Genomic DNA, 14,007 nt, shown 5'->3' with positions numbered 1-14,007 from the left:
CATAACCAATGCCTAACACTAACCCTTCTCACACAGCGATCCCACAATACTGCCATGAAGAAGACCCATCATCAAGCTATCGCTGCTCATTTTCACTGAATCTAAACAAACCCAGCATAATGCTGGGCCAGGGTTTTACAAAGCAAGCTGGCAATCCAGGAGCAAAAGAGGAGGAACTTGTGGTGGCCTGGCCCTGGCTTGTTGGATCACCCTTTTTACATAGATGGTGATTCGGCACAGTGACCATCTCTGCTGACGGTTTAAAGGTGGACCTCTTCATTTCGTGCTCCCACCTTTTACACAGAAGTCATGTCGTAATATTCCCACACTGAAGTGGCTGTGTAAAAGGGGCTACTGTTTCTCAAAAAAAAAACTGCATGCTTTAATTAAAGAAAATCATACGAGTCTCCAGTTCTTTTCCTTCTGAAATATATTCTAGATTATCCCTCTTTGAAATGGACAAATATGTTGATCAGCATTTCCACAATAACCTCACACTGCTGCCTAACAAGGTTGTCAGCTATTTAACAAAGGTCTTTCCTTGCAAATGTGTCAGTGGAAATGAACAGGAGAGAATAAGAAAGGAAATATGGTGTCAAGAACTTACCATCTCTTTTCCGCTCTCTATTTCCACATTACTATTTCTTCCACACCATACTTTTTTTCTGTTCTATTTCCACTAATTTTCACAACTTTCTTTTATATAATATATACACAGCTCTGAAGGTGAAGAATCAAGATACAGAGGTGACTTGAAAAATCGGAAGTTGGCCACAAAAGGTGAATGAATGGAAGAGAAAGTTCAGACATGACACAGAGTGGAATTGTAGTTAATTTAGTGATTAAGCCCAACACTATTACAGAGCCAGTGATCCCAATTCAAATCCGAAGCTGTCTGCAAAGTGTTTTTATGTACTCTCCATGGTTTTCCCCAGGTGCTCCGGTTTCCTCCTGCCCTCTAAAACATATGGGGATTATTATATTGGATATAATTGGGCTGCAAGGATTTTCATAGACCAGAAGGGCTGTATTGCTAAAAAAAATTTTTAAATCAGAAACAAGGATTGTAATGTCATAGAACATCCGAGCTAAACCATCTCCCAGCTCCTTGCATTATTCCACCTACAAAAGCTTTGTGACATGCAGCACAATGCACCCACACTTTGAAATGTATGATTGATTCATTAAAAAATATGGAAACAATATCTCAGTGATCAATTTCCTGAAGAAATAGTCCAGCAGATGCTATATTTTTCCACGGTAAGCAGTGGAAGGCACATTTCAGATATTAAACAAAATCTACATGTGCTCAAAAAACCTACATGTTTACATGGCAATTAAAATAAATTATTGAGCCTTTAATTGACTTCCAGATGGTACAAACCTTAAACTTAATGGGAAAAGAAAGACAGCAGAATCACAAAGTTTTTAAATTACTCATTCAGGTTTAAATAGACCTATTAGAGAATCAATTAACTTTATGGAGGTTTAAGTTCCATTCTTGAAACTGAAGTAACCTAGAATATCTATTACACATCTAATAAAATATAAATAAGGAAAGTGAATATAAATGACAGCCATAGTATGTTGATTATTTGGTGTTGACTGTACATCAAAAGAAATACATCCACTTTTCAGTTGCCTTTGCAAAAAGCACTTTAACACATACACACAGCAAGTCCATTCCCCGAGAAAAAGACTGCAGTAGTGTAATCTATTGGCCCAATCTCCCTACCTGATATTGTTGTCATAACCACATCCCTACTTAACTGGGATTGACAATGTTGTTTCATGTTAGCAACTATCAAAATTCATAAAAGATCTCCAATGTTATTCAAGATGGAGATCATGAATAACAATACAAAATTCTGCAAAAACCAAAGAACAGTTTTTGAGATAATAGGCAATAAAACAAGAAGAACAACAATGCCTTCCCCCAAATATTATTGTCCACCAAGTTCATCTAGTGGTCAAAAACCTAAACATTCGATAGCAATTTATACCCAGGCTTTTATAATACCACACTGATATGACAATTGTACCCTCTGGTTTAAGGTTGAAATAATGTAATACTTATTTGAATCTGTAAAAGTTTCCATTGTTTTTAAATAATAGAAATTGATATGTGTCCTTAAATGATAAGATCAAAATATCAGAGGTAATCTCAGTAAATTTAAACACAAAATGAGAGCAATGCCCAAGCAATAAATCAATTCTGTTTGATCTGCAGCTTTATTGCTTGGTGTCACTTATCTTCTGGCACCACTCCATCCCCTTCCACAAACCAAAATACCCCCCACCCTATCCCCAGCCAATTCCCGACTTTCTCCCCTATACATACCTCCACATCACTTTCTGAGGGAGTCTCGCCAAAGCTCCTGCCAATGTATGTGCAACGTCATCCGACAAATATTTCACACCGGCTCCAAACGATACAAGGACAAAGCCATTCTCTTTAGCACCATCTGCCCAGGTCATGAACTCCTGATTCATATTTTAAAAAAAATTACAAATTATACCTTCATTTCACTTACAGAAAATTTCATAAAAAAGAAAATTGATCAAATGTCAGTTCTCAAGCTTTGTCTTCTGTCAAGATCAGATGTATTCTGGGGCAAGGATTTCTGCACCATGCCACTTTAAGTCTGGTATGGATAAGATCGCACCGCCCAATTTCGAAGTGAAAAGGAAAATTAGATTGGCAATCTATGTTTGGCCCAGATCAAAACTCTTTATGGCTCAGCCTATCTGTGATGCAAAAGAAAATACAAATATAAAAGCTTAATTGAAAGTTGCAAGTATGAAGAACCTTTTGGACAGCTATGACATTTAAACACTAGTCAGGGACATCATGTTGTGCTTATACAAGACATTGGTCAGATAGTACAGTTCTGGTCACTATCAAGGGAGTATTTGGAAGCAAACAAGTCAGTTATATTGCCTGGAAATTAGAAACTTTCTCCCAATACATCCATACCAATCAAGTTGACTGAGTTATACCCACTTGCTCATTCTTAACCCATAACCATATATCCATTTTCTCTACAAAAACCTGTTAAAATGCCTTTTAAAAATATTATTGTACCTGTCTCCCCCACTTTTTCCTGGCAGTTTGTTCCACCAACTGCCCATAGTGTATGGAAAAAGTTGCCCCTCAGATTTCCTTTAAATCTTTCCCTGCTCAACTTAAACCTATTCTCTTCAGTTGAAGTTCTTCTATCCTGGGGAAAAGACTGATAGTTCACATGATTTTATATACCTTTCAGCCTCCTCGGTCCAAGGATTTTTTTTTTAAAACAGCCTACCCAGCCTCTCCTTATAACATAAGCTCAAATTCCCAGCAACTCCCTATTGAATCTTTTTTTCCCCCCACAACAGAAAAATCCCCAACCCACTATGTTGCGTCTATAATGAATGGGAAAAGCTCATCAAAATACTAAACACAAACTACACTTTCAAATTAGTAGATCGGACTGGTAAGATTCTGTGCAGTTTAAACCTACCGAAGCAGGGAGCACAGACTGTCACTAACCACGGAGTGGATCGCAGGAGATACTTGGGAGTCCATCTGAAGCCCTGCTGGAGAAGGCAGAAGTTGGAAAGCAGGCTGGCATCGGGGTGAGACTGCACTCCCAACAATCTTACCCTCAAACCCAAGATCACTGAATAAAAAAGGATTATCTGAGGCTGCTTCTGAACCAGAGAGAAATGCAAGGCTGCTGCGTTCTGGTGGTTACAGAAACGTGGCTCCAGAACACCATTCCAGACTTAGCAATACAGCTGTATGCCCTCATCTCATTTAGGGCAGAGACATTGATGCTTCTGGCATGACTCAAGGAGGGGGACTGTGCATTTACATCAATGAGAACTGGTGAATCAATGCCTCTGCTGTGAAGACATTCCGGTCAGCAGAGATAGAGTACCTCCTGGTCAAATGCAGACCCTTCCACCTGTCCAGGGAATTCTTGGCCACATTGATTTCTGCAGTCTACATTCCACCTTCACTTAATGAGGATGAAGCCATGAAAGAGCTTTATGGTGCCACCTGCGAACCTCAGACTTCCCACCCTACTGGTGCCATGATTGTTGCTGGTGACTTAAAACATGCCAACCTGAAAACTGTCTTACCAAGGTTTCAACAGCATGTGAATTTCACCACCAGAGGAGAGAACACCCTGAATTGGGTGTACCCCAATGGCCCTGGTGCATACGAGGCTGCACTTCACCCACACCTTGGTAACTCTAATCACATATCCACCCTAATAACCCAGCATACAAACTGTTGGAAAAGCAAACTAGGTCAGATTGCAGGGAGATCAGGACGTGGCTGGAGGGGGCCACAGCAGCACTAAAGACTGCTTTGAGACCACTAACTGGAGCTGTTTCTGGTAGGCAGCTACCTACAATGGTCATGTAGACAAAGGACTGGCAACATTAGCAAGTGTGTCCCAACAATCCCTCTGCACAGCCATGGCTGAGGTGAGGAGAACCCTATCCAAGGTGAACCCACACAAGGCGACAATACTGAAGAACTATGCAGACCAACTGACTGGAGGTCTTCATAGATATCTTCAACCCCTCACTACAGCACTCCATCATTCTCATAGGTTCAAGACAACCACCATCATTCTGGTACCCAAGACAGTGTCAATCACAGGCCTCAATTACTACCACCCTGTGGCAATGACCTCCATCATTATGAAATGCTTTGAGCGTCTGGTGATGGAACACATCAAAGCAAACATTCCAGAGATGGTGGACCCATTTCAATTCACTGATAAAAGAAACCACTCCAAAGACTATGCTTATAGCCTTTTTCCTTCACTCCATCCTGGCCCACCTGGAGAACAAGGTCTCAAATGCCAGGCTGCTGTTCCTAGACTTCAGCTCAGCGTTTAATAATAATTCACTCGAGGCTGGTGAAAAAGCTGTCTTTGCTGGGACTCAACACCCATCTCTGTAACAAGATTCTGGACTTACTAACGGAAAGACCAATGTCTGTCTGGGTTACAGAACGTCGTGCACCTCAGGGCTGTGTGCTCAGCCTGATCTGTTCATGCTACTGACCCATGTTTGCATCGCCAGATCCAGCTTCAATAGGGTCACCACACTAGTTGGCCACATCAACAGCAATGATGAGTGAAGAGGTGGAAAATCTCATGACATTATGTCAAGTAACAACCAGAGCTTCAACTTGGACAAGGCCAAGGAGATGATCATGGACTTCAGGAGGACCAGGAATGACCACCCTTCTCAACACAAACAACTCTGTTGTGGAGAGAGTGGAGAGCACCAAGTTCCTTGGAGTTAACTAGTGACCTATCATGGACACTCAACCTCTCCTCACTTGTCAGGAAGGTGCAACAGCGACTGCACCTCCTGAGAAAACTTAAGCAGTCAAGGCTACTGGCCTCCATTATGTCAACTTTCTTTAGGAGCTCCAACAAGAGCATCCTGAACCGGCTGCATCACAGTGTGCTACATTTGTTGCAGAGAAATGGATCAGGGGTCAATCCACAGGACCATAAGAGTGGTAGAAAGGATCACTGGAGTTTCCTTCCACCCCCATCAACATGATCGACCAGGATTGCTGTCTGAAGAGGGCGTACAAAATCATTGAGAATTGCTTTCACCCTGCACCCAGCATCTTTCACCTGCTCCCGTCATGGAAGAGATACAGGAGTATCAGAGCCAGCACCACCAGACCGAGGCACAGCTTCATCTCACGGTGTTGAGTGGGGAGGATACATGCAATATACAGGCAGTGAGAATGCTGAATGACCAAAAGAACTGCTCACACTAACCCTCTGAGACTCTCCTATAAACAATTTTTTTATTTGTATAGATAAAATACTTGTAATGCATATCCATTATTTATCTGTACGTGTGTTATGTCTGGTTGTATGTCTGCATATTTTGCACCGAGGTCTGGAGAACGTTGTTTTATCAGGTTGTACTTGTACAATCAGATGACAATAAAGTTGACTTTATGCCCCATTTCCAATAATAAGGTGATCAGATCTTCAAGTGTTGGAAATATGGCCTTACCAGCACATTGTACAGCCGTAACATGATGCCCTAACTCCTGTACTCAATATCCTGACCAATAAAGGCAACCATGCCACATAGCATCTTCACTACCCTGTCAACCTGCGATGCTACTGCCAGGAAACTGTGCATCTGTACCCCTGGATCTCTGTTCAACCACATTTCACATGGGCTTACTATTTAATGTGCAAGTCCTGCCCTGGTTTGATTTACCATATGGAAAAACTCTCAATTAAACACTATGTTATTCTTTTCCCCACTGACTTGGTAGATCATGATCCCTTTGTAATCTTAACCTTCTTCATTGTTTACTATTGTCATCTGAATACTCACTAAGCATACCCCCTACATTCTCATCCAGGTAATTAATACAAATGAAAACAAGAATGGACCCAGTACCGACTGATCCCTGTGGCACACCACTGGTTCCAGTTTGAAAAAGAGCTCTGTCTCCCAATGCATACCATGGATCCCATGCAAACTCACTTTCCAGACCAGCATACCGTGTGGTACTTTGTCATGATAAAATTCATGGATGCCCTGCCCTCAAACTTCTTGATCACCTCTTCAAAACACTCAAATTCATGAGGCAGGATTTCCTACAGAGAATGCAGAACATATATATTCACTTGAATGTTGGATGGATTGAAGACTTGTAATTATAAGTAGAAATGGGTTTATTCTCACTGGACTTTTGACCAGAGGAGAATGAGGGGTGACACTTATTGAGGTTTATAAAATTACAAGGGGCATAAATCAGGAGATGGTCAGGATCTTATACCCACAACAAGAGACTACAACTAGGTGAGGGGAAATACTACATGTAATCTGAGGGGTAGGTTGTACTTGTACAATCAGATGACAATAAAAGCCAGTGAATATCTTGAACAAGTTAACAGAGGAGCAATAGTGGAGGCAGATACAATTACTGCATTTAAAAGGAATTGGACAGCTATTTGGAAAGGATAGCCACCAAGGCCTATGGGTCTAACTTGGACAAGTGGAATCAATATGGATGTGTCGTCATGGATAATGTCAGGAAAACGGCCAGTTTTTGTGGTGTATAAGTCTTTGAGGATAGCACCCAGAGTGGTTTTAGAAAACAGTATGCCAAACATTTAATACAAAATATTAGAAATTTTCTGGACTGGTCCTTCAACTGCATGAAAGATTCAACTGGGATCACTCCCCCACAAAGTTTATAAAATGAAGGGAAGATTTAATAAATTGTGTTATATTAAATTATGAATTGAAATGTTTCTAGTAGCAAAGGGATTAGATAGTAACTAGCTCCTTTTCCACTGGCATCCCAGTTAATTAGCTGGGCAGTGTCCCGGGATAGAAAGCCTTTATGTCGTTTCCACTGGGCCACCCTTAACTGGGACACCAATTGCTTTTCCACTGAACACACCCATTCCCAGGGAATCAAAGTGTTCTACCTTCAACTGGAAATGGATGACTTTCTGCTGTCCCTTTTCAATTGGTTTTATCAGCATGCCGGCGTCAATAAACGCCAGGGATGTGAGCAGGGATAGAGGCGATTAATCCCCGGCATGAAATTATGTCATTTTACACTGGCGTTCGGATAGTGTTCCTTTTCCACTGGACCCTGTCCCAGTAAATTCCCAGTTAATTCTTGGGAAAGGATGCCAGTGGAAAAGGGGCAACTGAAGGACACAAAGAGATTTAGAGCAAAAGATGCACTGGTACTTCAAATGGTTTATTCTGTGAACTATGCTTCCACAATCTAATAATTCCTATATAAACATGTAATCAAAATCTAAGATGCACCCATTTTAAAATTATATTATTACACTGTGAAAAGTTGAATTATACGCAACTGCTCTCACAGTGGACAAGCACAATGCAATAAGGGATTATTTATTTGACAAATTCCATACTTCAGAATTTATAGATTTGCACAAGTGCAAAGAACAAAGTGAAGACCTGCAAACTAAAAAGAAAATTACAAATGGAAAGCAATAATCAATTCAAATCTTGCTAAACAACCTATTCCTATGTAGCAAATTGCTTCAAGTTTCAAAGTTAATATGAAATCAAGTATACCTGGTGCTGCACACCCTCACACAAATTAAATTACAACTTCACATAAATGCTCAATTATACAGAGGTATGCAAAAGTTTGGGTACCTCTGGACAAAATTTCTGTTACCGTGAATAGCTAAGTAAAAGATTACCTGATTTCCAAAAGGCATAAAGTAAAAGAATGGGTAAGGGGTGAGGGGGAGGGGGGAGGAGATATTCCAGTCCCAGATTTTTTCCAGCAACAGGTCTAGTAAAATTCCCAGAACACCTGTAAAGGTGCTTCTGGCATTCGGGACCAACTCGCGCAAGTAAAATTACTTTTTTATGGCACGTAATGTGCGCAACATTTCAGTGCAAGATTTGAACATTTTAAACCAACAGTCAATTCTCAGCATCCAATGACCACAATGTATTTATCCAGCCAACTGGAGAGCATTCCACAATACCCCCGATGCATATGATCCAACTGGAAGAGAACCTTTAGTGTCAAAATGTGAACTAAATAAACTGCCACATAATGGGCAAGGTGAGGGAATAGACCAACAATAGAAAGGGGCTTTGCTCGGGACAAGTTTCAGGTCATTAGCAAACAGATGCCTGTGTAAGAAGTACCACCAGGTAAATGATCACAATGGCAGGAGTGGCACGGGGTGTTTGGACTGGCCGTATTTTGAACTCCATATTTTGAACTGTGCTATGCCATTTGGGGCACAAGCCACTCAGCACATCCAGTTGCTCTTCAGAGCCACATGGAGAATCCATCGTCCCCTGAAATTGTTCCAGCTGTGTCTCCCTCCTCCAGCACCAGTCCTGATGCTGAGGAGCTGAGCAGCATGGAAACGGAGGCCAGCAATCCAGAACCTGCGCCTCCTGAGCAACCAGGTAAAAACATTTCTTCTCGTGATCAACAATTTTTGTCATTTGTTTTGTGAGTGTATCTGCCCATAAAGAGCAGTCTTGCTAATGTAGCCAAGATGCATGTGGCAACTCAGGAAATGTTACTGTCCATGGACCATGATGATGTGGAGAGAGAGCATCTTCAGTAGGAGGTGCAGAGGGTCTATGAGGAGCAGATGAGGAGAGTGGGACAGGAGGCAGAGATGGCAGCATGCAAGGCTGACAGACGTACCCAGTCAGAGGAGATGACAGGGTTTGCAGAATTCCAACAGGAAATGCAGAACCAGGCCTCACTCATGTGGGAGATTATTACACCAATGTCATCCTCTGCTCAACTTCTGCAAGTTGCTCTTTCCTTCTTTCCCACTCTAAAATTGTACAAAACAAAAATAATACACTAATTTTGCTTAAAATGTTGAAAAGAATGTGTCATCTTTAATTTTATAACTTTGAGATCAGTTCATCTTCTACTCACTTAACTATTCACAGAAACAAATTTTGACATGATGCCCAGAATTTTGCATACCACTGTATACCTTCAAATTAACATTCAAAATAGCAGCATTCTGACAAGATATGCAAATAAGGATCTCAATGCAAGCCATATAATCTCACCAAAAGGAATAATCTCATCTAAAGATAAGAAACTGTAGACACTGGAATCCTGATAAAACAATGAGTTGTTTACGGTAAAATGATTAAATGTATTTTTAAAGGAACTGAACGCTTATGTAATAAAATAACAGTATATTATATTTTTCATGACAAATTACTGGAGCATCTTATTTTTGATTACAATTTATGTGAGCCAAGATGTCGGTTTAGAAAAGAGTTGCAGCCCATAGGAGAGGCATCAAAAACTGTACCTGACTAGAACTTTTGTCAAATACAAATTTCTGAAGGAGTCTCCAAATATTTATTTAACATCAAAGTTGTTTTTCTTTATTACTTATAGTTATAGAAAAGTTAGTATCATACTTATATTTCTGCTGCAAGGTAAAATTAAAAGCTCATATTTCAACTAGGTATTAATTGAGAAACAAATCTTTCTGAAAATGAGAGAAAGCAATCTTCATATTGATCAGCATAATTTTCCATACTCTTTCTATCTCAACCTTGAGAAGATGCTTGTTGTGAAATAAAAATAATTTAATTTTTTTTTCTAATTTTTCTAATACAGCATGGTAACAGGCCATTTTGGCCCATGAGCCCATGCCGCCCAATTACACCAAATTAACCTACAACCCTCAGGTATGTTAGTGAACAGGAGGAGGAAACTGGAACCCCCTGGGAAAACCCTCGAAGAACACACAAACTCTCTACAGGCAGCTATAAAAACTGAAAGTCTGCAGACACCATGGATGAAGTAAAAACACAATGCTGGAGAAACTCAGATATCAGGTCAAGGTGAAGGGCTCAGACAGCAGATAAATGGATAATCAACACTTCAGGACAGGACCCTTTTTTTGAGAGCCTGATCCAAGCATTTCATTCCCTTGCAAAAAAAATGTCTACCTCCCTTCAAATATTCAGCCACGATTTAAGGAAAAAAGTTACAAAGACACTCAACCCTGAAAACAAAACACCGCTGTACATTAAGCAGTCATCATACTCAACAACCATTTGTACTGCCATTGGTGGAGCAAAGGCATGATCATGGTGGTGGAAGGGACACTAGTGGGATGCTTTGTGTCGAGTTTGTTGTTACTGAAGCTGTATTCATCCAGCCAACTGGAGAGCATTCCACAATACCCCCGATGTATACAATGCAGCTGGAAGAGAAGCTTTATAGCGTCAAAAGTGAGCAACTAAGTGCTCTTCTAAATCTTACTTCTACCCAATACTTGTGTGGCTGATTGGTAAATGGCACTGCCCCATCATCTCAGAGGGTTCAAAAATGGCAATCTACATTTGTTACACTTTGTTTTGCATTTGCTTAGCATTTGTGTCACAGTTATCACTTATCAACCATTCCTGAATGTCATCTATATATTTCTGGACTGCTTAACTTACTGAGGAGTTACAAATAAAATTGAACTTTGTACAGTGACCATCAGACCTTGAATGTCATTAAAGAAGCAGTTAGAGAGATTAGGATTAGGGCATTGTCTTGATGAACTCCAGAAGCTAGGCTGATTGACCTCCAACAACCCCAGCAATTCTGTGCAAGAGGTAACTCCAATAATGACTATTCCAAAGGTACGACCAGGACACATTCTATCAAAAGTTTCATTGAACTTCAATTTCATCTTGCCTCTGAGATTCAGTTTTTTGGTTGCTTTTCGGACCTGTGAAAACTCATGCTAGGCATCTTTGAGCAGGTGATAGGTGAGTTGGTGGTGCCAGACAGCACTTATCAACACCTTCCATTGTTTTAGGATTGAAAATAGATTGAATTGGTGGCCGATACATAGGAGACTGCAGATGCTGGAACCTGGAGCAACAAACAATCTGCTGGAGAAACTCAGCTGGTTAAGCAGTTTCAGCACGAGTTAAAAAATGGTCAATGTTTTGGCCGGTCCTTCCATCAAGGTGGCAGTTAACCAGATTGGATGTCATTTTTAAAAAATTGTTAACAAGGCAATTCTTAGAAAGATACCAGCCCTGGAAATTAATTGGAACAAGTTGGTTCAGGAACACACCAAGTTTGCTTTAACAATAAATGGCAACTGAGATCATTCACTTCTAGCATGCTTTGTTTATTTGAGACAGTAAAGTTTCTCCTTTTCCTAACAATGCTCAAGGGATCCAGTGAATCTAAAAGGGATAACAAGAAATTAAAATAGATTCTTTTTTTTTTAAACAGATAGAAACTTTCACTTCAATGAGCAAAAAGATAAAGTTGTCCACAGACCTGACCGATATGGGTGGCCAGTCCCCTTTCTTCAGCAACTTTTAAGCAATTTAATAACTTTCCTAATCATTAACAAGCTAAAAGTAAATTCACTACCAACGGGACCAAAGCACTGAATAATGCACAATGGGAGCATATAACCATATAACAATTATAGCACGGAATCAGGCCAATGTGGCCCTTCTAGTCTACACTGATCCAAGTTCTCTCCTCTAATCCCACTTACCAGCACTCCGCCCATATCCCTCCATCCCCCTCCCATCCATATACTCATCCAACTCTTTCTTAAATTACAAAATTGACCCTGCCTCCACCACCTTTCCCGGAAGCCCATTCCACACAGTAACCACTCTCTGAGTAAAGAAGATCCCCCTCATGTTACTCCTAAACCTTTGCCCGTCAACTCTCAACCCATGAGCTCTTGTATCCATCTCTCCTACTCTCAATGGGAAAAGCCTTTCCACATCAACTCTATCTATCCCTCTCATTATCTTAGACACCTCTCTCAAATCCCCTCTCAGCCTTCTACGTTCCAAGGAATAAAGACCTAATTTGATCAATCTCTCCTTGTATTCCAGATGGTGAAACCCAGGCAACATTTTTGTAAATCTTCTCTGCACTCTCTCTATCTTGTTAATATCCTTCCTATAAATCGGTGACCAGAACAGCACACAGTACTCTAAATTTGGCCTCACCAATGCCTTGTACAGTTTCATCATTACTTCCCAACTCCTATATTCTATGCACTGATTTATATAGGCAAGCATACTAAAGGCCTTCTTCACCATCATATCCACATGCGTTCCTACCTTTAGGGAACAATGCACCGTTATTCCTAGATCTTTCTGCTCCACTGCATTCTTCAATGTCCTCCCATTTACCACATGTCTTGCTTTGATTATTCTTTCCAAAATGAAGCACCTCACACTTATGCTTTTCATATTACATTTTAATTCAATGTCAAAAATATACTTATATTCTTGACATGCATTTTGTTTCATTTGTAGTAAATAGCTTTAATGAAACTGCTGTATGGATAGTAGTAATTTGGAGGAAATTTTAATTATTTTTTCAGAACTAGGAACTCAAACCCATTTACACAGCGTATTTTAAAAACAAAATCAGCAAGGAAAAATTGGAATGAGAAAAGCATCAAAATACAAAAAACAAACTAGCAAACTGTACAGAACTCATCCAAGTACAACTGTAAAGATCAATGTTGCTACAACAACAATGAATTCACAGCTGTAACTACAGAGCTTGTCAGAGGCTGACACTAACTGGTAGCACCACACTAGCCCTATCTATGTCACACAATGCAAACAGCTGAAACAAAAACCTTTTCTACATTCCATCTGAGAGCTCCTTAACCCTATTTATTTTGGAAAATTCACAAGACTAAAGAACACTCTTTCATTGCCACCATATCTCACTTAGAAATCAATGAATATAAATACCTTCTCTAATAATAAGCCACTTTTCTTTTAACAAGTCACTACTGCTTCTAGAATATTACCAGTGCAAGAAAGTGAGTGTACAGCAAAGTATAAAACAGCAATGATGCTGTTGCAATAGAAGTAAATCATTTGGTGACCACAACTGTTTTTTAAAATTAGACACCAAGATCCAGTAACCATGGATTATCAATTAAACATGAAATTTGCTATGAGAACTACCTTCTTCCAAAAGATGCATTTTAATGTTATCCTGAGAATGATGATCTCATCACCCAGATCTACAAATACCACATTTCTCTGGTTGCCTCTTGGAGTACGACCAATTTCAATAAAAAAAATTCTGCCAATTATTCTGGAATAGACAAATTGTTTTACAGTGTCGCATCACCATTAACATTTTTTTTCCCTCTCAGCTTTCAGTAATCTTTCTTTCCCTCTCATTTTGCACATAATCGAGCATTATATATTAAATTGCCAAATTCAAATTCTATGCTAGTTATTAACATGCCATCAATATTATTGGTTAAGGAGGCATACAGTTGCTTAAGCTCTTTGCACATTCTGAATCCAGGCAGAATATTTGCAGGTTATGCCTTGCCGGATGAGAAATTCCTGGCATACGAGTTCTTTAGACATGCCACATGATTAAATGTATTTTTAAAGGAACTGAACGCTTATGTAATAAAATAACAGTATATTATATTT

At 39.9% G+C, this 14,007-nt stretch overlaps 1 protein-coding gene across 8 annotated transcripts in view; it reads right to left on the bottom strand.

Annotated features, from left to right (window-relative positions):
• Positions 1-14,007, bottom strand: part of ugt8 (UDP glycosyltransferase 8) — a 166,244-nt gene that overhangs the window by 91,577 nt on the left and 60,660 nt on the right. For all 8 annotated transcript variants that reach the window (XM_069926580.1, XM_069926577.1, XM_069926575.1 and 5 more), the window contains one exon: positions 2,342-2,484. In XM_069926580.1, the coding sequence (XP_069782681.1) occupies positions 2,342-2,484 (143 nt within the window). The remainder of the gene's footprint in view (positions 1-2,341; positions 2,485-14,007) is intronic.

The sequence above is a fragment of the Narcine bancroftii genome, chromosome 3 (assembly GCF_036971445.1).
Source record: "Narcine bancroftii isolate sNarBan1 chromosome 3, sNarBan1.hap1, whole genome shotgun sequence".
In the NCBI taxonomy this organism is placed as follows: domain Eukaryota; kingdom Metazoa; phylum Chordata; class Chondrichthyes; order Torpediniformes; family Narcinidae; genus Narcine; species Narcine bancroftii.
This window is presented reverse-complemented; position numbering and strand designations above follow the sequence as displayed.